The sequence below is a fragment of the Telopea speciosissima genome, chromosome 6 (genome assembly GCF_018873765.1).
Source record: "Telopea speciosissima isolate NSW1024214 ecotype Mountain lineage chromosome 6, Tspe_v1, whole genome shotgun sequence".
NCBI lineage: Eukaryota > Viridiplantae > Streptophyta > Magnoliopsida > Proteales > Proteaceae > Telopea > Telopea speciosissima.
The window spans coordinates 66,205,154-66,229,308 of record NC_057921.1 but is presented as its reverse complement, the minus strand read 5'-3'; the positions used below and the strand labels follow the sequence as shown (position 1 = coordinate 66,229,308).

General features: G+C 38.5%; 1 protein-coding gene across 2 annotated transcripts; it reads left to right on the top strand.

Moving 5' to 3' along the window:
• Positions 1–2,695: 2,695 nt before the first annotated feature.
• On the top strand, positions 2,696–21,601 carry LOC122665115 (ATP-dependent zinc metalloprotease FTSH 11, chloroplastic/mitochondrial). 2 transcript variants are annotated; one of them, XM_043861183.1, is made up of 17 exons: positions 2,696–3,367; positions 3,908–4,061; positions 4,773–4,865; positions 5,053–5,141; positions 5,446–5,569; positions 6,046–6,165; positions 6,838–6,888; positions 7,096–7,157; positions 11,140–11,197; positions 14,085–14,210; positions 14,295–14,375; positions 15,338–15,467; positions 15,675–15,823; positions 17,388–17,669; positions 20,160–20,249; positions 20,358–20,411; positions 21,358–21,601. In XM_043861183.1, exons 1-17 carry the CDS (start codon positions 2,742–2,744, stop codon positions 21,493–21,495), a joined length of 2,427 nt encoding a protein of 808 aa, XP_043717118.1. In that variant the 5' UTR covers positions 2,696–2,741; the 3' UTR covers positions 21,496–21,601. The 2 variants fall into 2 exon arrangements, with proteins under 2 accessions (XP_043717118.1, XP_043717117.1); XM_043861182.1 differs by having other exon boundaries at positions 3,905–4,061.
• The last annotated feature ends 2,554 nt before the right edge of the window (positions 21,602–24,155 follow it).

Here is a 24,155-nt window from a genome sequence, read left to right as displayed (position 1 = left end):
GTTCATGCCATATTTTTTTTAAAGAAAATAGTCTTGCCACATTTGGTTTATCCTTTTGTCCTTTCAACTCTTATAAGCAATAGCACTTGTCATTAATGTTGCATTAAAATGGCCTTTGCCGCAAATGTCAATACCACATTAAACAATAGTGTCTTCAACTTATTTTTTCTTCATCTTGAAATTTTTTTTTTTTAATTCATTATATTGTCTTTTATAGTTTTACCAATGGAGAGAGTTTTTTTTTTTACAATCAGGACTAACTTTTTCACTCACATATTCACCGTCATAATGACTTGTCCTCTTGAATGTTGGAGATTTGAAATCTCACTTCATTGTTCCTAGAGAATCTCGTCAAAGCACATTGATGGCCATGGACCGAAGATATTCATCTTCATTGTGGGCGAAAGAAAACTTGGTCCTATATCATTTAACCATTTCATCATTTTCAATTACATCTACTATTTCATGTATTGTTTCTTTGTTGCCCAACATTACATGAATCAATTGGGTGTAGTTGAAACAATTGGTTCACTAGATATAGTTATATCATAGGTTGCATGGGATTGAAATTTGGTGCATTAGTAGATCCCAATGTCCTTGCTAATATGTCAATTATCAGCCAAAAGAAATTTAATAAGTGACAAAATAAAGCATTGATGATTTCAAGATCACGAAGAGGGTGCATGGGCATACATGGGATTATGGGGGAGGTATATGAGGAAATACGAGTTTGCAATGGTAGGGTTATTAATGGACTGGACAAAATTTCAGATGTAATTTGAGCTTGATTGAATTGTGACATCCACAAAGTATTGATTCAATCCAGTTAGAATCCAAGTTGATTAGAGATGATCCAATAACTAAATTGACTCATATTAACCCCAATTAATATCATACGTGCCCATATAATATTTCTATTAACACACATATTTAATTGCAAAGCATAAATGTTTGGCCTGACTAGATAAACTTAGGGAAAAAGAACTTTGTCCGGGAGTGTGGCCTACGCCAGCACTCCATGAGTCTATCTCTCTTCTCCTCACATGAAAAGACACCTCTGCTCTCTTGTTTTGAGGAGGAGAGATATGGACACATGGAGCGCTAGATAGCCACACTCTCATCTGTAAAACTACTTCCCATAACCTTATTAGGTCACTAAAAAATCTACCATGTGGTATATTGAATGGAACCCAAATTTTTTGGACAAGCAAGCCCCTATTTCTCCTACCACATGTTATTTTCAGTCCAAGTGGAGTTTGTCAAGTGGCAGAGCACTCTAGACATGGTTATTAATATTGAGATCCATATCGGTCTTTGTTGATACAGGTATTGATACCTATCTGTACATATAGCCTGTATCACACTATAATAGATAGTTTTGCCCTCAATTTTAATAAAATTTTTGTTTTAGATAAATTTACCCTTAATAAAACTGTTCTATGGATAAGGGATTGGCGAGGTATTGATATCGCCCCAATATCAATATTTAGTTCCATAACTGTAGGCATGCACTGCTATATAATAATTGGGTAAAGACTAGGTACGCCCAGCCTGAGTCTGTCTCTATCCCACTCCCTATAGAGATGACCCCTCTACCCTCCCCATCCCACCCTCTCCATTGGGCAGGAAAGCTAGTGGTGTGCCCAATCCTAGGGGTGCAAGTTTGTCTATGACGGCCAAACCCTGGCCTGAGCCTGAATAGGGCTTGGGTTGGGATACCCTAGCCTTGAGGGTGAGTGAAGATTAGGAACTTCCGATCTTGAGTTAGGACCAGGCTCAGCTCGGCCGGGCCCAACCCGACCATGTTTTTCTCTTCATGTTCATGGTCAGGGTCAATCAAGGTCATCCCGCCCGACCTTGAAGGCAAGTTAGAATTGGATTTTTTTGGCCCTGAGTTAGGACCGGGCCTAGGCCCAACTAAAGGTAGGCCCAACTAAAGGAACTCTGGATTTTAAAAGGCAAAGCCCAAGCCCAAGCGGACCATATTGCAACCCTATCCAATCCAATTCCATTGAGTCTGAAATTTGACTAAGTGAAAAAAGAATCAAAACACAGGTTTTTTGTTTTTTTTGGTAAAGAATCAATACACAGGTGGGTATACAGTCTCTTGCGTGGCCTTTGGAGGATGAATAAAATTCTGCCCCCACCGAGGGGTTTCCGTTACATGGTAAAATTATGTGGGCCACTAAAGTAAGCTTATTTCGGTTTCGATTTTTATCTGTGTTCGCTCGGCTTATCAGATCACGAAGTGATATTTTTTATGTTAAATTTATTAATTTTGTATGTAAACATGTTTACACATATACCCTTGAGATTCCTTTTCAATGTCATTCATGGCGGCTACAAGAAAGCAGCATGGGACAAATAATACGCAGGATTTTTGTGCGCCCTCAGATGGCGAGGAGAGACTGAGAGAGGAACAAGGAGGGAAGAAGAAGAAGAAGACAACATATACAGAGTTAGTGATTTTGCGCGCGTGCACGGACACGCACTTTCTGAGTCAACGAACAGAATAAGATCAACCAGTCGCCAATTTCAATCGAGATAAGGTTTTCCCTCTAATCTTCTCTACACTCTTTCCCTCTCAGTGACTGGATCGTGTGGCCAAGAAACTCGAACGTTGCCTCTGTCTTGCAGAGGGGGAGGGAGAACTGAGAGAGAGAGAGAGAGTATTTCTGAGTTATTCTTCACTAAACCCTTATCTTTCACTATACGGAGAATATAAACCCTAATTATCCGCCATGACTGCTCTACAAGCTTCTCTTCTATGCAGACCTTCATGTTCGCATTTATATGATCCAAAACGTCTTTGTCTTTCCACTATTAATATCCATAACTCCTATTCTTTGACATATTTCTCATTCTCATCGTCTAAATCTCGTAATTGCAAATCCCGATTCCACCGGCATCGTCCTTTAATTCTCCGTGCATTGCAGCCTGAAAACTCGAATTCAAGCTCTGGATCGGACTTATCCGGGAAAGAGTGGATTTTGAATACTGAAAACTTTCAGAATGGAGATTTATCCGAGAAATTTCATAGTGAGGACTCAAGAGCGGAGCCGGAGGTCTCAGTCGTAGAAGCCGAGACAGCTAAGGAAATGATCTCCGAAATGGGGGTAGTACCAGAGTCTGGCAGTCCACTAAAGAAAGAAAAAACGGGCAGCAAATTTCCATTGATGGTGTTTCTACTTGGAGTATTGGCGTCGGCAAGGAAAGGATTCGAAAAGCTTGCATCTTCAGAATGGTTGAATTGGTGGCCGTTTTGGCGGCAGGAGAAGCGGTTGGAACGGCTTCTCGCTGAAGCTGATGCAAATCCGAAAGACGTGGCAAAGCAGAGTGCTTTGTTGGCTGAGCTCAACAAGCACAGGTTCGCTCTGCAATTTTATATTCTTTATTAATGTTGTTTTATTTGTTTGTTTTTTCATTCCTTCGTTGCAGCTCACAAGTTTGCTACTTCGTTCTTGCATTTTGTTATAACTTCTAGTGAGTGTTGGAAGCATTAATGCACCATGCTATAGTACTACATCTGAAGCTATAGGGAGAAGAATATAACAGTGAATGTTATGGCAAATGTAATGTCAGGTGATTAACATTGTAGAATGGACCATCAATTTTGGTTGTTTTTGCCTTTTAGCTTTAATCTTCTCTTTACCAGTTACAGTTGCTAGCTGTATTAGGTGCAACAAGTGGTAGGGTCGAGTTGGATTGGTTCTGGTCTTTCAGATTTCTAAGATCATTTGTCTTATTGACGTATTTGAAAAAGGAGATGTTATTTGGAGAGTAGCCAATAGCTATTGTATGCTGAGATGACAGAACTTATATGTTTGAAGAGTTCTTTTGGATCTTTATATGCTTATACTTCATGTTCAATAGCTTCTGATGCTAGCGTTTTTGTTTTTCATGGCAGTCCTGAGTCTGTGATCAAGCGTTTTGAAGAAAGGGATCATGCAGTAGATAGCAGAGGAGTGGCTGAATATCTTCGAGCTCTGGTGGTTACCGATGCTATAGCAGAATATCTTCCAGATGAGGGATCTGGAAAACCTTCTGGTCTTCCTACATTGGTAATGTTGATTTCCTTGCTAATGCTTTTTTATTTCAGTTTGTTTGCATATGTAGTTGGTTGATCACTGTGGGATGTTATTTCTCTTGTTGGTCCCATATGTGCCACATGTTTGGTTGTAACATTCAGCAAAGTATACCTGCTCCTATGAGCACTGGTTTCTTTAAGCTCAACTCATGTTTTATTTTATTAAAATTTTTTTTTCCCATTTATCTATATCCCTCCATCCTATACAATAAATTTAACCACCAAGAAATATTACCTCCCTAGGATGCTCCACCCCTCTCTTATCTCTTGTTTTATAGCTTTAAAATGCAGAGAATTCTGCCCCTTTTTACGTTTTAATTTTTGTTCTTTGGACCTTAGTATTGCTTTTAGCTACCATTAATTACCTCGCAAAATGAAAACTGCTTTCATGGAGACTGATGTGGGAAATGCCAGATATATCCTCTTCCTGTGGGAAGAGGTAGAATAAATGAACTTATGGAGCAGACTCATGAGTGGGATACATCAGTTTGCGTTACTTCAAAGTTCAAATGTGTTCTGTCATTTTTGACAAACCGTCTCTACTATTATTCTTAGAATCATATTGCTGTTGTAGACCTGTACCTGTCTGCCATCACTTCTCTTTAAATATTTTCTTCCTTTTCCCCTTATTAATTTTTTTCCAGTAGGATCATCATCACTGATTATTGACTTTCTGCACATGTAGTTGCAAGAGTTGAAGCAGCGTGCATCGGGAAACATGGATGAGCCCTTTGTCAGCCCTGGAATTTCGGAGAAGCAGCCATTGCATGTTGTAATGGTATGGAATAATAGATAAGCATAATTTCCTTGCTGACTTTTAGCATTGAAAAAAAAGGGTGTTAGAAACGCCAATAGTGGGCATAGGATTGTAGATGTTTATGTTTATTCCAATGGGACTGCTGAAATCAAGTTGTGCACTGCAGTTCAGTTTTGTGATCCAGAGCTTGACTGTTTACATGTATTAGGTTGATCCTAAAGCATCAAATCGATCAGCACGTATAGCACAGGAGCTCATCTCAACTATCTTGTTTACTGTTGTTGTTGGTCTGATGTGGTACGATGTTTCTGTAAAATTTTGTTTACTTCATTTATTGAAGTCTACACAAATATTGTTGTTTTTTCTTTGACTATGTTTTGTACTGCCATTGTTGCATTTAGAGACTGTTTCTTCTGTTCAATTTTATAACAATCTTCTGGTGGTAATTCATTTGAGTTTGGTCAAGACAGTTGAGTTCCCGCCAGAAATACGTATGTTACATTGAATTTTTTGCACTTTTGGCTTTACTGGTTGTAGAAGTCTGAACTTCATTGGAATCTTGAGTTGTTTATTGTTTGTTAACTCCGAAATTTGTTGCCAGGGTGATGGGTGCAGCTGCACTTCAAAAATATGTTGGTAGTTTAGGTGGGATAGGTACGTCTGGTGTTGGCTCAAGTTCTTCATATGCTCCAAAGGAGTTGAACAAAGAAGTAATGCCAGAGAAGGTGGATGGTCATTACTCTTTCTTTAAAAAAACCACTTAAATTTAATGCTTTCAGCTTGTGATTTTCTATTGCATTTTTTTTATGTCATTAGATTAATCTCACTTAATTTTGCATTTCTTACTGTTTGGTTGCAATAGTTTGAGTTACAGGGTCAAGAAATGGTGAGTTATTTACAATATGTCATAGCATCTCTTTGTAAATGCTGAGAATGTGTGCAAGTCATCGCACTGGTCATGTAAAACTTTGATGGTTGTGTGAGTTTGATCTTGCATAGCAAGTGCACCGTTTAATTGTACATCATGCAACTTGTCTCTGTCAAGTAATACAAATGCTTTGCAATTATTCTTTCTCACTATTGAACTCCTAATAAATGTCAACAAATAAGTTATTACTGTCATGCATTCTTTCTCTCGACATTCTTCTAATGTATAATTGAGACATTTATTCATTTGACGGACTAATTGTCTTTTCTGCAGAATGTAAAGACCTTCAAAGATGTAAAAGGTTGTGATGATGCAAAACAGGAACTTGAGGAAGTAGTGGAATACCTGAAAAACCCTACAAAGTTCACTCGCCTTGGGGGAAAGTTACCTAAGGTTTGTCGACTTCTTCAATCTTTCTCAATTATGTATGCTATAGCAAACAATTTTAAGGTAAAATCCAATACATTTTGTTTGATATCATATTAGTTTGATGATTACTGTTATCTCCGGCATGGACTATAAGAGATAAAAGATCCATTAGTAAATGAATTTTGAATGGCCCTGTATCTAAGATCCCCTCACCAATGCACACAAACACATCCAATCCTTTCTTTCTTCCCTCACCTCCTTTCTTGTCAATGAATTCAGTTTACATTTGGCATTGTGGCAGGCTGTGGGCATTGATGTTTGTGTATAGCTATTGATGGCTAGGTTTATGGTACCATTTGAAATTGAGATTAAAAGGGTGTACCCTGTGCACAAGGCTCCCGCCACTGCGGGGTCTGGGGAGGGTCATAATGTACACAGCAATACCCTCGCTTTGTGGAGAGGCTGTTTCCCGACTTGAACCCACGAGTCCGCGACCACTTGGTCACAATGGAGCAACCTTACCATTTAAAATTGATATTGAATCAACCATTGATACTTCCTGTTGGAAGTAATTCTTTTTTGAGTTCTTCTAGAGTCAGTAAATTATGCCTCTGCCGTTGTGCATTTTCCCTGGCCTTTTCTTCTGCTGAATTACCTTTTAGTTATCGTTTGAATTTAATTTGATTTGATTTGTAGGGAATTCTTTTGACTGGAGCACCTGGAACTGGAAAGACTCTGCTTGCCAAAGTAAGTGTTTATTTGAATGTGTGATCCTGCTTTTTCTGTTTGAGTTGAGAGTCATTACATTGGATTGCAAGGGTTTTGGTGCATGTCCTCCAAGTCTGAAGTTGGATAGCGTACTATCAACCTGCATCCATATGTTGGTTTCTAAATTTTTATGCCTTTGTGCTGGATTATAACTTACGTCCGTTTGTTGCATCTGGATCTGTGAAGGCTATTGCTGGAGAAGCGGGTGTACCTTTTTTCTACAGAGCTGGTTCTGAGTTTGAGGAAATGTAAGTTTTGTTGTGAGACTAGTAAGTACTAGCTGTCTTTAATAAAACATAAAGTCTTATGTTCTGGAATAAGAGAAGGGGGAAATGCATCTTATGAGCATCATCCACTCTTATTACATTCTGGCAAGAATCGTTACACAATAGTGTTTCTATTGGCATATGGATGAGCAAACATGGTTTTTCACTTTCACTGATGTTTGACCTACTCTAAGATGGCCGGCATTCTCATATATTTTCTCTTTCCCTGCTAATGTATGCCTGCGAAAAGAATGAGGACTTGCATCTGATGTTATGCTTTTTAGATCCACTGTTTTATTTCTTTCCTGGAAAATGCAAGATGAACTCAGCTAAAATGTGGATATTGTGATGGACAGAAACCAATGAAGCCAAGAGAATATATGAGAAAAGGAGATTGACTTTAAATGTGTGAAACAAAAGTCAATGAGGAGTCTTTTGAATACTCTATATGGATGAAGAAGACTGATAAGGAGGTGAACTAGAGGTAGTACTGTAGTAGGAGAAGATTTCATATTGAACTGGATAATTAGGATGGCCGAACCCAATTCTTGTGTGTCCAGTGGTGGGATATGAAGCACTGAAAGGGATACATAGCATGGTGAGCCTGGTGAGAACAGTTGAATTTTGAATAGGCCTGAGCTAGAGGCTGCAGTTGTTGCTGCATGTGCGGTTGCATCATGCAGCCACATCTGCATAGGTTGTTTTGACTAATCAATTTCCCTTCTAACTTCATGTACCGCTCCTTGTAGATTTCCTCTCCGAGACATAACTTGGGGATTGGTTCACGTGAACCTCTTCATGAAAAATCCCCATAGAAATGGAAATGGACACTCTAGATGTCCTACTAGCAGAGAATCTAATCTAGAGTCGATGTTATAGATGGAAGCAAGGTTCGAAAACTCGGGTCTCGGTGCCAACTCGGACCCTTGAAAAACCGAGTCGAGTCGAGTCGAGATCTCGGCGAGATCTCGCCGAGTTGTTGCACTTTTTTTTTTCTCGACTCGAAGCCTCATCTCGGTGGGTTTTAGACCTAGTTTGGGTCTGAAACTTGGTATTCAGCCTATTTTAGGCCATTTAAACACAATGGCACTATCAGATTTTGCAAAAACTAAGTCCAAATAGGAGTTTCAGTTAGTAGGAAAGCAGGACAGACACTTACTTATCCTAGAAACCAGGACAGACACAGGACAAACACACTTATTTATGCCTAATATCATTTAAGTAAATGATATTGCATTTACTTAAGATATTATTCATAAATAAGCAAATACCCCCTATTTGAATCCAATAAAAATAGTTAAAAAATCAAATTCCAAAAGAAAAAAAAGTCAACCCCCCAGTTCAAGAACAAAATTGGATTTTGAGTAGGTGCAATTTTCAAACTTTCTAACGCAACTAGATTTTGACGACGTGCACACGAATTAAGTTTGCGTACATAACTCTTTCAATATAAATCAGATTTTAGCAATCTTGGACTTGTTGGAAAGCTTTCAAAACAAAGCTTTCACAAGTCAGATATAAATCGATTTATATTGAAAGAGTTATCCGTCAAACTTGCTTGTTGAAAGCTTTGTTTTGAAAGCTTTCCAACAAGTCCAAGATTGCTAAAATCTGATTTATATTGAAAGAGTTATGCACCTGGTCAAACTTAATTCGGTGTCTGGAATCTTGTCATCAAAATCGCTCACGAATGGAAATAATTTTTTGGACATCAAAACAAATGAATATTTTACCGCACTTTTGGTTTTTAGCAATGTTTTATCATAATAAGATTTATGGAATTTTTAGATTTGAGAAAAACCCCAGCATTAGAAAGTTGAAAATTGCACCTACCATCGAAAATCCAGTTTTTGTTCTTGAACTGGGGGGTTGACTTTTTTTCCTTTTGGAATTTGATTTTTTAACTATTTTTATTGGATTCAAATGGGGGGGTATTTTCTTATTTATGAATAATATCTTAAGTAAATGAAATGAAATACAAATACAAAAGCATTTACTTAATGATATTAGGCATAAATAAGTGTCTGTCTTGGTTCCTGGCATAGATAGGTGTCTGTATACCAAGAATTTTCAGCAAGATCTCGAGATTTGGCACTCATGTAAAGGACCTAGATGGGCATTTTCCTATGTCAAACCGAGAAACTCAGAGATCTCGGAGAGATCTCGCCGAGATCTCGTTATCTCGCCGAGAAAATGCACTTTTAGAATGCGTATGTGATCTCGACTCGATATTTTGAAAAACCGAGAAACTCGGCGAGATCTCACGAGTTCTCGAACCTTGCATGGAAGTACCCCAAACATTTAGCTTAGCCATAGGAAAGACAGCTCCTTACAGTCTATTCCAAAAGTCGGAGTGATGGATTAGAAATCCTTCAACTAAATTAGGGATTTTAAGGTGCAATTAGGTATCAGTTTTGATTGCTAGGTAATCTAGGGGTTGAACCCAATTAAAGAAAGATTGAAATTATGGAAGAAAATGGGAGTTTATGGTTAGGTTTTGAGGGCAGAAATCAAAGGAAACTAGCTGAAATGAAATCAATCAAGCTTGAAATGCAAGATAATTGGAGCTAGACAAAGGGTAGATCTCTCTTGAATCAAAGAGGCAAAGGGTTGGATTCTTGAAGAGTAAACCAACTTGCTAGTGGGCTAGCGGATTTCAATTGAATTGCATAAATCTTAATCAGAATTGAAGATTTTTCAAATGTAATTAGAAAGTTGTTCTTGAAGTCAAGAATCTGATCAACTAATCAAGAAGTACCATACAGAGGTCAAGAATGGAGTTCTGTCTGTAATATGATGGAGAACTAAGCAAATAATGTAAAGAGGACAATTATAGCATCAATCAGCAGCGAAAACAGCCTAGCTCCTGTTATTAGCTTAATGATTTCTTGCAGGAACAACAATACTTATGTTTAATAGCAACCTGCATGTGTTACTGATCCTACATCCCATATTTTATTGACTTCCTACAAACTCCTACCCTTGATAAAATTGGTAAAAGGACTTATCTTGGACTGCATTAAAGGAAGTCCACTTAATGACTCAATTAAAATGGCTCCTATTCTCAACTATGTTGAAGCTATTAAAATTTTCCACAGTACCTAGAACAACTAGTTAGAAACTCAACAACTCTTCCTATGTTCAGCTGATCTAATGGTGTAACTGTATCACCACCATCACTTTAAATCAGCTTCATCTTGAAAATATTTTCCGATCCCTGATACTGTAGCAGGATTTACGCAGTTTGAAGTTGAATGATGTTTTGGCATATTAATTATATTAAGAACTAAGTTGGAAAATTAGCTTTTAGTAATAGCTAGATACAGCCTACCACTTCAATGAATAAGATCGGAAGCAATTTAAATCGAATTTTCTCAAAACAATAAAATATGTTTTTTAGAATTGCATGTCATTTTCCATAAAAATGGGGGCAAACGGTTACCAAGTATCAAGTAAGCCATCATCCTTATGGAAGCGTTATGAGTATTTTGCTACCTTCTTGGGCAAATGAAAAGGAAAAGGAGAGGAAAGGAGAAGCAAAGAAAAGCACCAAGCTCCCCCTAGCTCGTTTCGCTGATGTAGAAAAACTAAAATAAAATTAAACAGAATTTTTTTTTTTGGTTGTTTGGTTCCCCAGCTGCAATTGGGTATTATAACTAGGTACATGGGAAATAAGAGAGGTTGTGCTTTGTCTGATTTCTCTTCCCCCGGGAGGGGTATGACAAGTTGTGGGGGATGGGATTGGTTTCTCAAATTGTCATATAATTTCTCAAAAAGATAACCAAATGACCCTATCCTTAGATTTCCCTTAGTTCTCCTTTCCCCCAGTCTGCAGGATATAACAATAATTTTTCTGAAACACTTGTTCACAAAAAAACAGTGTTACATGACTAGATGTCGTAGGTTGTAATTATTTTTATTGTTTGTTAGTATAAACTCTTGTCATGCTACTTTTGTACGCCAGGTTTGTTGGGGTTGGTGCTCGGCGTGTACGGTCATTATTCCAAGCTGCTAAGAAGAAGGTTCTTCTTATTTTCTGACAGATGAACTCTTTTTTACATGGTTTCTGTTGTAAAATAAATTTTCAAAATTCTTCAATAACCGTATGAAAATTTCATTTGCTACAAGTCTGAGATTGATCTCTGATTCTTATATTTATTTCTTACAAACTTTATTGCGGTTAGTTAATACCATGTGTAATTGGGTGAACTATCTGTTCTCTTAATTTCATCTTGAAAAAACTTTGAGCTCTTGGTTCCTGCAGGACCCACCTTGACCACAGAAGCCCCAAATATCTGCCACATGGCAGTTTGGTGGAGCCCAAATTCTGTGGACAAGTAGACCCCAAGGTCCTCTGCTCACATATCAAATTTAATCCCAAACAGCGTTTTCCAAGTGGCAAAATAGAGCTTTGAAAAATTAGAGAGTTGGGAGAATGCACGGTAATGGTCCGAGTACCAGTAAGTAAGCATTCATGGACATACACAAGGATGCATGCCAATATACTGGGGGGATGATAGATTGGATGAGACTGAAAAATATTGACATATTGATAATCCAGTTCATGTTCTCTCTATTCGACTGTCGGAATAGCCACATCATCCCTGTGACACAATGAGAGAGGGCCGTGCAAGAAGCCCTTCCTACTTGTGCTGCGCAAAAGCTATTTTGCCAAAACTTATTATTTTATTTTATTTTTGTTTGTCGTTGGTGCTTAAGCTTGCAACAACCTGCTGTTATACAAGTATTTGTTTCTAAATTGAAATGGATTATTTATATCGGAGCTAAAACATGACTATGTGTAAGTTGAAAACATGTTCTATTGTGATGCAATAGCTCTAGAAGGGGAAAATAGCAACAGTGTAATGGTCTAATGGATGAAAATCTGCATGTACTCCTAGGGATGTAAATGGTGATGGGATCTGATAGAATCTGAATTTCTTAGTGGTTCTCATAAATCCGAATGAAGGAAATGGGGAAATGATAGCTCCATAGGATAGAGGCTTCACATCCTGAAGATCATCTGAGATTTCAGTTTTTCCAGAACATTATTAGGAACCAAAGTGTGAGATGTCATTCTTGCTAGGACAATGGTAAATATAAAAACTAATATATGCGAGAACAGTGTAAACACCTCAAGGGTATTAAATACGTAAACAACACTTATGTGGTGTTAGAACTTAGAACCAAGTTTAATGGAATGGTGGATTTTGTCATGTGGTAATACAAGGTTGATGACTCAATGGCATGACTACCTCAAAAGGCATTCATAATGTATCTGCGGGTTTCACATTTTTCAATAATCTTTTCTTCTTGATGGCAGTGTAGTCAGGTAACTTATTTATTGTATTTTTTTAATGCAATGAATTAGGTTTCACCTATTAATGTCCTGTGCCTTTATCTAATGTAGCTCTAGATAGGAGAAAAATCCCACTAGAGGCCAAGCAATAGGATCTAAAAGGGCTGCTGGTTTGATTGGGCAGAATTAGGGTTTTTAGGTTAAATTCTAGGGTTAGGTATGGGGGAATGGGGTAAATTAAATCTGATTTTAATAGGCAGGCTTAGAGGAAGCTATTAAGACAGATTTGACACAGATTTGAATCAAAATTCAGAGTCCAGAATTTTTGGAGTTAGGGTTTTCGGTTTTAGGGAAACAGCAAAGTAGTCAGAACTAGGGTTTATAAAGGAAATCTGAACCAGGGGTTAGGGTCGAGTGTTCAGATGTGTAGGAGGGAGGTTCGAGTGGAAGGGGCTTGGATTTGAATGGCTGGAAGTATGAGATCAGGATTCTAGGGTTTGGGGTTTTAATAGGGTTTTATAGAACTAGGGTTTTAAGTGAGAATTTGGGACTACAGTTCAGTTCGAGTGTAGGACTGATGGAGGGGAAACTGATCAGAATTTGGTAAGATTCTGATAAGGGGTTGTTGCTGGATAGGGCTTAGGATCTAGGGTTTTAAAAATTCAAACAGAAAATAAGAGGGATCGAATAGGGGAAAGAAGAATGGATGGGACAGAAAATTAAGCTTCAAACTTACAGCAGGAATCCACCGGCAGCAGCTTGAAAATTAAAGGAACCTCCCGATCTTCTCGATGCAAGGAGTCGCAGGAGTCCACCCACCCTATCCACCTTGAGATCCACAAGGATATACACTCACAAAGGGGCAGGAACAGCAGCAGCAGCATTCGACAGCAGCAAAACAGTCTTTTTTTATTCAAAATTCAATGTGGGGGAGCCTCCACGATTTGCTTTATTTATAATATGGCTTTATGCCAAATCCTAATACAAATTAATGACTTCTCCTTCACAAAATCGTGGAAGGGAAGGAATTAAAACTAAAACTAATAACTTAAAACAGTAAAAAGACCTATTTAACCTTACTAACTTAAGTTAAAAGAATCTAACTTAAAACAACTAATTTAAAAGAAGATTCCATATTAGCCAATAGGATTTAAGGACCTATTAACCAATAGGAACACTTCACTTAAATTAGACCAATTGAACCAATTGGGTGCAACCAATTCTGAACCGGTTCAATCTAAAAACAGGAAAATAAACTAAGTATGGAAAATAATAATCCTAATCTATGGCTCCCTAATCAAGCCCTAAGTTTAGGACTTCTTCTTCTTCTTCTTCTTCTTCCTACTTGGAGCTGCATCATTATCTATCTTGAAAAAAAAAATATGGATTCTATAAATTGTTTAAGAAGTAAATAAAATATTGTGATGTTCAGCATATCTGCATATCTCTCTATAGACCACCGCAAGTAGAAAGCCTTTGTCTTGTTGGCCCCACTTGCTTCAATTATTATTCTAAAGGTGTAAAACACTTGTTACTCTCATAAAGTACTTGCTGCTGCTTCTGGAATTTCTTTGCTAATTGTGTCTTTTATGTTCTGCTCTCATTCCTAGGCACCATGCATCATTTTCATTGACGAAATAGATGCTGTTGGGTCCACTCGGAAGCAATGGGAAGGCCATACAAAGAAAACATTGCATCAGTTGCTTGTTGAGATGGACGGTTTTGAGCAAAATGAGGTACATTTAAAGAAGCTAACAATTTTGTTTTATTGATATTTCATTTCCCATTAATATCTAAAACTGGCAATGTTTCATTTGTAGGGCATAATATTAATGGCTGCAACAAACTTGCCAGATATTCTTGATCCAGCTTTAACAAGGCCTGGTAGATTCGACAGGCATGTAAGTTCCTATAAGATTTCCAGATAACTAGAACTGTGCTTTAAGGAGTGTCCACAGGATTTGGTGTTTGAATTTGATTCGGGAAATGGAAGTTTTACTGGAACTCTGCTGTCAACACTAAAACAAAAATTTAGTGGAGACTTAGTGCTGGATGTCATGGGAAAGGTCATATGATTATGAAAAATGGTCAATTGGAAGTTCACGAACATCAACCATGCTTATGTCTATCTATTTATGTGCAAACTTCTTGGAATGTCTTACAAGGTACAGCAATAGAAACCTGGCTCCATTTTTTTTTCCCAGTCAGAACATTGAGAATACAAACTTATGGTCATGGAAGGATTAATCTGTGGATGGACTTGAACTCTTCTGTTATTCAGATTGTTGGTGAGGAAATTTTTAGTAGGAAAAGTAAATATTGTCCAGAGACAAGGCCATGGATGGCAAGAACACATATAAGTAGCACATACAACACATCCAACAAGTAGAGAGAATGAAGACGACACAGTTTTACAAGGACCAATATACAGTTCTTGTCTATGCATACCCACTCAGCTAACTCGCTGGTTATAAGTTGGCTGAGCTTGGGACCCATTGAAATGGGATGTTTCCAGAAGATGCTAATGATACGCACTGCAAGAATATGAGAAACCTCCGGCGGCGTCTACTCTCCTGTATCAGCTAGGATATACCATAATACCTCAGTGACAAAGCAAGTCTGTGATCCTATATGACTGAAAGTTCAGTAGGAATCTTTCTCAAGGTTCTGAGACTTAGATTTTCAGGAAATTCATACATCTTTCAGCATCTAATTTTCAAATCCTGTTGTAGTAAATATTATCAAGTCTACCATGGAGAGTGCCTCTTGCCACATTCATGGTCTTACCTTTTAGAATTGAAATATAATTTAGCATTATGTGATTAGTCAGTATTGACTGTGGAGCTTGGCAAATGCTTTGCAGATTGTTGTTCCGAGTCCTGATGTACGGGGTCGCCAAGAGATATTGGAGCTCTATTTACAGGACAAACCATTGGCTGATGACGTGGACATCAAAGCAATTGCACGTGGTACCCCTGGGTTCAATGGTGCAGGTGTGCCTTCAACATTTTGTTCTATTGCAATTAATGTACAGATTTTTTTCCCTTCTTCTTACCATTGTAGGTTTGTTTTGCCATCAAGAACACGCTCATGAAGAAAGCTGACACAATCATCATAGGAGTACTCTGCCATCTGGAGCTAGTTTTGTGAATAATGCTCCCTCTCTCTTTCTCTCATATTTTTTTTCTTCATTGCATTAGATCTGGCGAACCTGGTAAACATTGCAGCCATTAAAGCTGCTGTTGAAGGTGTTGAGAAGTTAACTGCGACACAGCTTGAGTTTGCGAAGGACAGGATAGTTATGGGTACTGAGAGGAAAACAATGTTCATATCAGAAGAATCTAAAAAGGTAAGCATATTTTCAGGACAACATTCAAGCTATGGTTCAGTCTAGAGCTCAGTTCTCTGATTTCTGTAGTAATATCTCTGGTTTCCTAAGCTTATCAGCACTTGAATATAAGCTACATTACAGACATTTTTTTTTTTTTGGGTGTGGGGGGGGGGGGTGTTGGAAATGACCGCCCGCCCCCATGAAAGGCAGTAATGACCACCCTGTTGATGCCGCGCGCGTGTACAGGGGCCACCGGGGCCACACTCCCCCACAGAATTCTTGCCCTTACAGTTTTTTTAATGCAAGGCGGGTTTGCTGTGGGTATATGGTCAATCTTGGAATGAGATAACAAATTTAGCTTGAAATCAAAATTATTTTTCTTTTCATTTAATCAACTGAAGTCATTAAATTTTAGAGTGATTTCAACCAGAAGCACATAAATATTTCCATTTTTGCTTGTGACCAAAGCCAAAAGTTGAATCTTTTGCCATCAAAATGGCCAGTGGAAGGTACTGCTCCCACTTTTTTATTTGATTTCAGAAATAATGGACTATATTGACTAATTACGAGACGGATTACAAGCCCTAAAAAAGAGGTGGAAGCTTCCTAGATCCTTTTGGTTCTCGATGGGTTGCTCATACATGGTTGCTCATACGTAGAGCTTCTTGGAAATCCTAATCAATTGAGCCACCATGTCCTTTTAGACAGGAAGAATTATGAACCTCTGAATTCAAATTTTTCTACTTCCGTTTTTTTTTTTGGATTCTTTAGGCTTAATCTATCGGTCATTATCTTCTTATGATGATGTTTGAATCCTTACCTAGCACATTTTTCGATCGTTGGTAAGTTCCACTTGCGTGAATGGGGTCAGTGAAAGCAGGGGAAAAGCTTGATGAGGGGAAACATGCATCCATAAAAAAGTGCACAACCTTTATCATCTGGCCTTCAACAAGTGCTCCTGAGTTCTGTAGCAAATATAGGATACAGTCCAAACTTACAGAAACCAAATCTATTTTTGGGTACATAAAAAATAGTATGTGCTGAATTTTGGGGTCTTTCCAACTTCTCCTGATGTTCTTTCTTGGAAATTGTTTCCTTGCTGCCTAGACGCCTACTCATCTGATTTAGTTTGCAAGAGATAAAATCTAAATTATCCAAGGGAGATCCCTAGGATTTTTGGAACCAATAGAATAAGATTGTTGCCATGAACATTGGATCCCCACCCCAAGTAAATCTGCTTGGCTTGTTAACCTTTCAGATTGACATGGATGTATCTGTGTATGTCTTCCTTGTATCTTTAATGACGACTGGTTATATACATGCTATAACTTCTGACTAGGGAGTACCATCATGAGTACAGCAAACATGTGATCAACTTGATGATTTCTACCATTAATAGATATAGTTTTTATTTTCTTTAGATGCATATACTTTTCTATATGTATCGTTAATAACTAAAATTTATTCCCGATTAAGTATGAATTTGCATGCCTGCATGGTTGGACTCACTAACCGATATCTAAACCCATGCCATCTAACAACAAAACATTGTTTTAAAACATCTATTTATGTTTCTTTTCAGCTCACTGCATATCATGAGAGTGGTCATGCAATTGTTGCATTCAACACCGATGGTGCACACCCCATTCATAAGGCAACAATAATTCCACGGGGGTCTGCATTAGGCATGGTTACACAGCTCCCCTCAAATGATGAGACATCAGTTAGCAAGAAGCAGTTATTGGCACGTCTTGATGTTTGTATGGGTGGGAGAGTTGCCGAAGAGCTTATCTTTGGTCTGGAACATATCACAACTGGAGCAAGTAGTGATCTTCTAACAGCAACTGAGCTTGCACAATATATGGTACTTCCTGTACTCTTTTACAAGTATTTCCCATAATTAACTTTCCGTAAGAAGATTTTCGTTAAGAGATCATGAGTCCAACATTCTTGCTAAGAATCGTTTTTCTATTTCAAACTTTATTGCTATAGTTAATCCATTCTAAAATGATATTCCTTCTGGAGTTAATTGTTACACTTGAAACTTTTTCAATATCTGGAGTTATCTTACACCTCCCATGACTTTCTGTTGCTGAAACTTGTTTGGAATGAAGTCTTCCTGCATCCATGGGTTCATTTTAAATGGTAGTAGTTAGGGTTGTCAAAGCATTAAGGTAATGGCATGATGCTGCGTTATTTTACACCTCACGGGTCTTTTACTTCTTTTTTTTGTTTTGGGGGGGGGGGGGGGTGAGTGGAATTAGTGATGGCAATCTGTCAATTTTGGATTGGTTTTGCCAAATAGTGAACCTGACCATGTTAATTATTTGCCAACCAACCCACCCACCCACCCGCCCGCCCTGCCCCATAAAGCACTCAAACCACCTAGCGATCTTACATGACCTGGGAACGTTGACATACCAGGTGTAAGGAGGAGGCTGAACTTTTACATTAAATACCCATGTTACAATATCAGTGTCTAAATATCGGCAACTGAAACAGAGAGAAGAGAAAGGTTGAGGAAGGAAGAGGTGAGACTACACAGAGAATTGGCAGACTCGATATCTCTGCAGTCCCCTCTACCCCTTGTATTTATAATATGAAGTTACAAGTTACAACTTAGAGAGCTAGCAAAAGAATCCTTAACAGAATAGAACTTTAGATACCTAGCTGGAATAGGAAAAGAAAAGTAATCTAACTAGGAAAGATATAACTTGGAAAAACATAAACCAACTCCAACTAAAGTAACCAGCCACGATAGGGACACTACCCCTATCGTGACACACACCCCATTGTACCCTCACGGTACATTGTTGTAAAATTAATGCTCCTCCTCAAGCTGGAGTATACAAGTCACCCATGCCCAGCTTGAAACAAACTTTCTGGAATGCAGGACCAAACAGAGGTTTGGTAAAGACTTCACCTAGTTGATCAGCAAAATAAACAAATGGTGTAGCAATCAGCTTGTTCATGACGGAATTCTTTACAAAATGACAGTCAACCTTAATGTGCTTGGTTCTCTTGTGAAACATTTGATTACTGACAATGTAGATAGCAGCCTGGTTATCACAAAACATCTTCATAGGCGAAGTGACTGGAAATCTCAACTCTTGGAGTAATGATTTCAACCACATCAGTTCAGCTGCAGTTGTAGCATGAGCTATAGTTCAATACTCAGCCTCAGCACTGTGCTAAGTAGAACCAACCAGCCGGCAGCAACCACTTGGACAAACCGAGACCTTGAAACCCAGGATTGCGTGATAATTAAGTAGCAGTATCAAAACAGGTCAGATGGATCTGAAAATTGGATAGAAGGTCCATCTTGACGAGGGTAAACAAAGCCCAAAAGGGTAGGCTGAGCAATTGGACAGGTCAAAAGTAATTTTACAAAAACCCGTCCAGAAAATTAACTCAAAAACAGAGTACAGCGGGTTGGTAGAGAGAAAAATAACTTCAGCAAATCAAACCATAAAAAATTTTCCTAACCTGGATCGAGTGTACCTTAGGGGAAGCCTAACAAGGTCTCAAAAATTGGCCAACACCAATTGGCTGGATTGAGAAAATTTTCAGATCTCAATATCTTCCAACTGAATCATCAAAAAACCAGATCCACAGCTCTCAGATGCATGTAGACCGATCTCCAAGGAGAGATATCTTCATTAGCAGTAGTAAATAGAAGAATGTCCTCGTTCAATTTCGTTTCATATAAACTAGGGCAATATGCAATAGATAGGCGGCATAAGGTGCTGCAACTAGAAACCGAGAAGGGTTCTTGACTTGACTATCGAAACAGCAGTTTGATGGGATTGATTACTAATAATTGGAGCTCTGATACCATGTTACAATATCGATGCATAAATACCATCAACCAAAATAGAGAGAAGAAAAAGTTTGAGGAAGGAAGAGGTGAGAGTGCACAGAGAATTAGCAGACTCAATATGATGATATCTCTGCAGTCCGCTCTACCACTTGTATTTATAATATGAAGTTACAACTTAGAGAGCAAGCAAAAGAATCCTTAACAGAATACAACTTTAGATACCTAGCTGGAATAGGGAAAGAAAACTAATCTAACTAGGAAAAACATAAACCAACTCCAACTAAAGTAACCTGCCACGATAAAGACACTCCCGTATCATGGCACCCACCACACTGTACCCCCATGGTACATTATTGTAACGTTAACAACCCACACGTGGTTCTTTTATAAATGATATACTAGGCGCCTGTCAGCCTGGACCATAATGATGCAGCTGGTTGTGTTCTTAAATGTTTAGGCAAGCCTAACTACACTGATATCACTCTTTCATTCGCATAGTTTTTGTAGTGTTTTATGGTCAATCTTTTCTGACAGGTATCAACTTGCGGAATGAGTGAAACTATTGGTCCAGTTTATATTAAAGAGCGACCAGGTTCAGAGATGCAATCACGCATTGACGCGGAAGTATGTCCTTGGATCTTGAGGAGTTTGAATAGTTGTCTGTTTTTTGTTTTCTTAGGTGATGTAAATACTCTCTATGAGGTTTTTAAAATTGTAGTTTGAATTTTGCAGGTTGTTAAACTCCTGAGAGAAGCATATGATCGTGTGAAAGCCCTACTGAAGAAGGTTTGTTTATATGATTTCCTTAATTTAGAAGAGCAGAAACTAATTGTAGTCGGAATATGCTGCGAAAATTGTTTTACCTAGGCCTTGAACACCTGTTTTAAATCTTAAGCAGGTGATGGATGTATCTTGGCTCTCTCTCTTTCTCTCTTCTCCGTTTTAGGGAGGGGGTTGGTTTGGTACAGGGACAGGTCCGAGGGTTACTTTGCTTGCAGCCTCCTGGATTACATATGAATGTCCCTGCCATTTGAGAATGCTACCTGTAGAGTTGTCCACATTGCATGTGTTTAGGTGTATGGGACCCACATAGGAAATTGCTTTGGCCAAAAGTTGACCTGATTGTGTGATTCTAACCTTTAGGTATTTTATCCTTTTATGGGATTCTTGCTTCCATTTCTGTCCATGGAAATTAATGTAACAAATTAAATAGTCAGGATCTTTGAATCAGTTTTTTGGTGTAGATGACCTCACGTGATTGCCGATCGCCTGCACCTACAGCTGCATAATGTGTATGAGTTGGCTAGTTGTAGATTTTCCCTACCGTCTACATTTATTGGGTGTGCTTGACATTCCTAGTATCTTTTGAGCAGTCTATCGACTGAGTCTGGCATTAGGTAACCCCCATTGTTTTCTGTGAAACATTGGACTGGCTTGTTGTTGCCGTTCAGGGCATCAGACACCAGTGCTGAATGACCTGGATGCTCAGAATTGGTGATGTTATCATAAAGATTGACAATTATATAGATTTTCACAGGAATTAAGTTTAAAAGAAAGAGTGAGGTAAATCCTCTGCAGGAGTATAATGTTGTCTGAACTCATTGGTCTGATATCATTTTGCATCGATCGTGTCTTTTGCAACCTTTGGAACTTGGGAACACCCTTGTGTTATCTTTGTAGAAGCAAGAGGTGCAAGGACCAAGGACTAACTGTTTAATTTAACATTTTTCAGCAAGAGAAGGCATTACATGCACTTGCAAACGCACTACTTGAGTATGAGACACTTGGTGCTGAAGAAATCAAACAGATTCTTCTTCCTTCCGGAGAAGGCCGGCTTTCTGAGCAACAAGAAGAGTTTGCATTGACTTAAAAGCTGCACTCTGTAATGTAGATGTAGTCCCCAATTTAGCGGGAGCAATGTACAGTTTATGCAAAGCATTTAAGGTATTAATTTATAAAAGTATGCAATTTTCCAACCTGCACATAAACGCCGTGCTTCTCATAATGGTTGGCTGGAAAGGAATATACTTTGGTAAATTTTGAATACTGCTTGCTTACTGCAAGAAAGGAAAATGTTCTTTAAGCAACTGAGATATACTAGGAAGAGTTTTTGGACATATTTCTGCGAGGAGATTTTCATGCGGTCCTGATGCCAGTTTGATCATGTAGACTTTACTTCCTGGGTGCACTGTTCCTGAATTGAACCTTTTGTACACTCGATGGACCTGAGCAATACCATGGACCAGACTAATGGTCCAAGGAACTTTTAGCAACACCTATCCAGTTGAGTTTCCAGGGTATTCCTAGGTGATTGACTCTGAAATTCCATCTTCTATGCTCCTTGCATGCATTCTCTCTTTAGAACTTCCAATTGCTAGCTCCTCTACTGTACCACTATCTCTCCTCCTTTGCTTTTTCTAGTGGGTCTTTGGGTCCCCTCTGATATCTCTTTTATGTCAGTGTTAATGTATTTGTCATATGGTTTATAACCCTGTGTAAAATTTGGTTACTAATAGAATATAATGGCGTTTTAGGCGCTGCTTTTCATGGGTTAAGATCCACTTCGATGCATGGTTTGAAAACCTGGAATCAGGATCCAGATTGGTCCCAGCTGATTTCAATCCGATCTGGGTCGGGATCAGTGGGGAAGCAGTCCTAATCGACCCAAAGTTCCCCTAGCAGCCAAATCCTATATTTTGGAATGGGATCAGCCAGAATCAGGATCTGCAGATCTTATCCAGATTTTTAAATCCCACCTTCATGGCAGTTTCCAGTATTCCGAAAGGTGAGTCTGTCAAAACAATTGAGCCACTTGATTCCATCGTAGCAGATCATCTCCTGAGTATCTGTTGAGGTCAACCAATTCATTTCCAGGGGAGAACATGGTGCAGGAATGTTCCTCAGATCTCAACAGAAATAAAAGACAGCAGAAACGACGGGTAATTTCCATCAAGGATCACGGGCCACTTGTGGTTGGGCATGTATTTTGTGAAGTTGCTGTTATCATTGGGTTTTGATTTTGATAGATTCCGATATATGATATAATCCAAATGCCCAAAACAGAGATACAGAGAGATTACGCGACTGAAAGTGTCAATTAGATGTAATCTAAAGTTGGGAGCGGCCTCACAGCGTGTCTATTTGTGCACATGGATGTGCAAGTGTATCATTGGCTCTAAGCTAAAATAAATCAAATCATTTCACTCCAAGCACAGTCCCAATCCATAATGGGGTTCCTTTAGAGCATGCTTTCAAACATTCGAAATAGAAGATTGAACGTGTGCTCTTAAAGTGAGCGTGAATTCAAGAATAGAGTGGAAGTGCCACTCCTGTGAGAAGGATTTGGCCGCTAAGGATACGAATGCGATTGATTAGCAACTTTAGGTTCTTCTAGAACACTGCTTTGTTTAATAAAACATGTCTGGAGAGCTCTGGCTAATTTTTAGAAACATGGATCAAGGTATTGGACTATTGGTATCAAAGGTACCCGATACCGATACGGATCTCGAGTATCGGCCAAAAAATAAATTATTTTTTAATTTTCACCAAATACTGGCCAATATGGCCTGATCTGTATCATATTGGAATTGGTACCGGCATTACAGCCACCGGTACCAATACCTATAACCTTGATTGGAAAGGTATTTATCACATTGAAAAACATTAATATGCAAGAGAAATAGGAGATGGGGTTCCATTAGGATCTGGGAATATACATGGATACCCTCAATTGAAGGCTTCTCAAAAATAACATTCAACGAGAAAATGTTGTATGCTGGGTCTGTGATTTAAGTTTACCACAGAATGGGAAAAATAAAAAATAGAGATTTAAAATCCAAAGTAATTGGTTATCTTACCATCTAAGATACAAATTTTCGAGATAATGACAAATTACTTTGAAAAATGGAAAACTATAAATGATGATTTGCCAATTTTTTAATTGCCAAACAACCAAACCAATGTGTTTTTTGAAATAATGCCTCTGAATCATGGATTGAGCTCGTTTGCGACCTGGGGTTGAGCGACTATCGTACTATGCTCAACTCACAAGCCGCCACATGGATTCCATGCCAATCCAATGGTTGTTAGACGAACTCCTCAGAATTTTTAATATTTTTTATTTTAAACGACAATTTTCAATTTTGATTTTTGAATTGAGCTCGTCTACCAGTCATTGGATCGGAATGAATCCACAAGGCAGTATGAGTTGAACGCAACACAATGACCACTCAACCCCAGGCCGTATCACTTTACTATCTGCTACATGACCGTACATGAGTTGGTACATATGATAGAAGACCACATAAACATCTCATTGGTACAGTTTCAACTTAAAATGAATAGAGAACATAGCTTCAATTAAAAAAATGCCACTGACATGTACGTGAGTCTTCTATCACATGGACTATTCACCACTAAACCATATATTGCAAAGTGGCAAATAGGCATTGTGACGCCTAAAAGGACCCAAACAAACAATCATGATTTCAAAACTTTTGATCTTGGCTTCCCTTGCCTTTAACTTTATCA

Bases quoted from the DNA above. Each gene is read 5' to 3' on its own strand.
- LOC122665115 (XM_043861182.1), top strand. From the start codon at position 2,742: ATGACTGCTCTACAAGCTTCTCTTCTATGCAGACCTTCATGTTCGCAT. The intron at 5,142-5,445 runs GTACGATGTTTC...ATTTGTTGCCAG, and splicing joins GTTGTTGTTGGTCTGATGTG to GGTGATGGGTGCAGCTGCAC. The intron at 20,250-20,357 runs GTATGTCCTTGG...TGAATTTTGCAG, and splicing joins AATCACGCATTGACGCGGAA to GTTGTTAAACTCCTGAGAGA.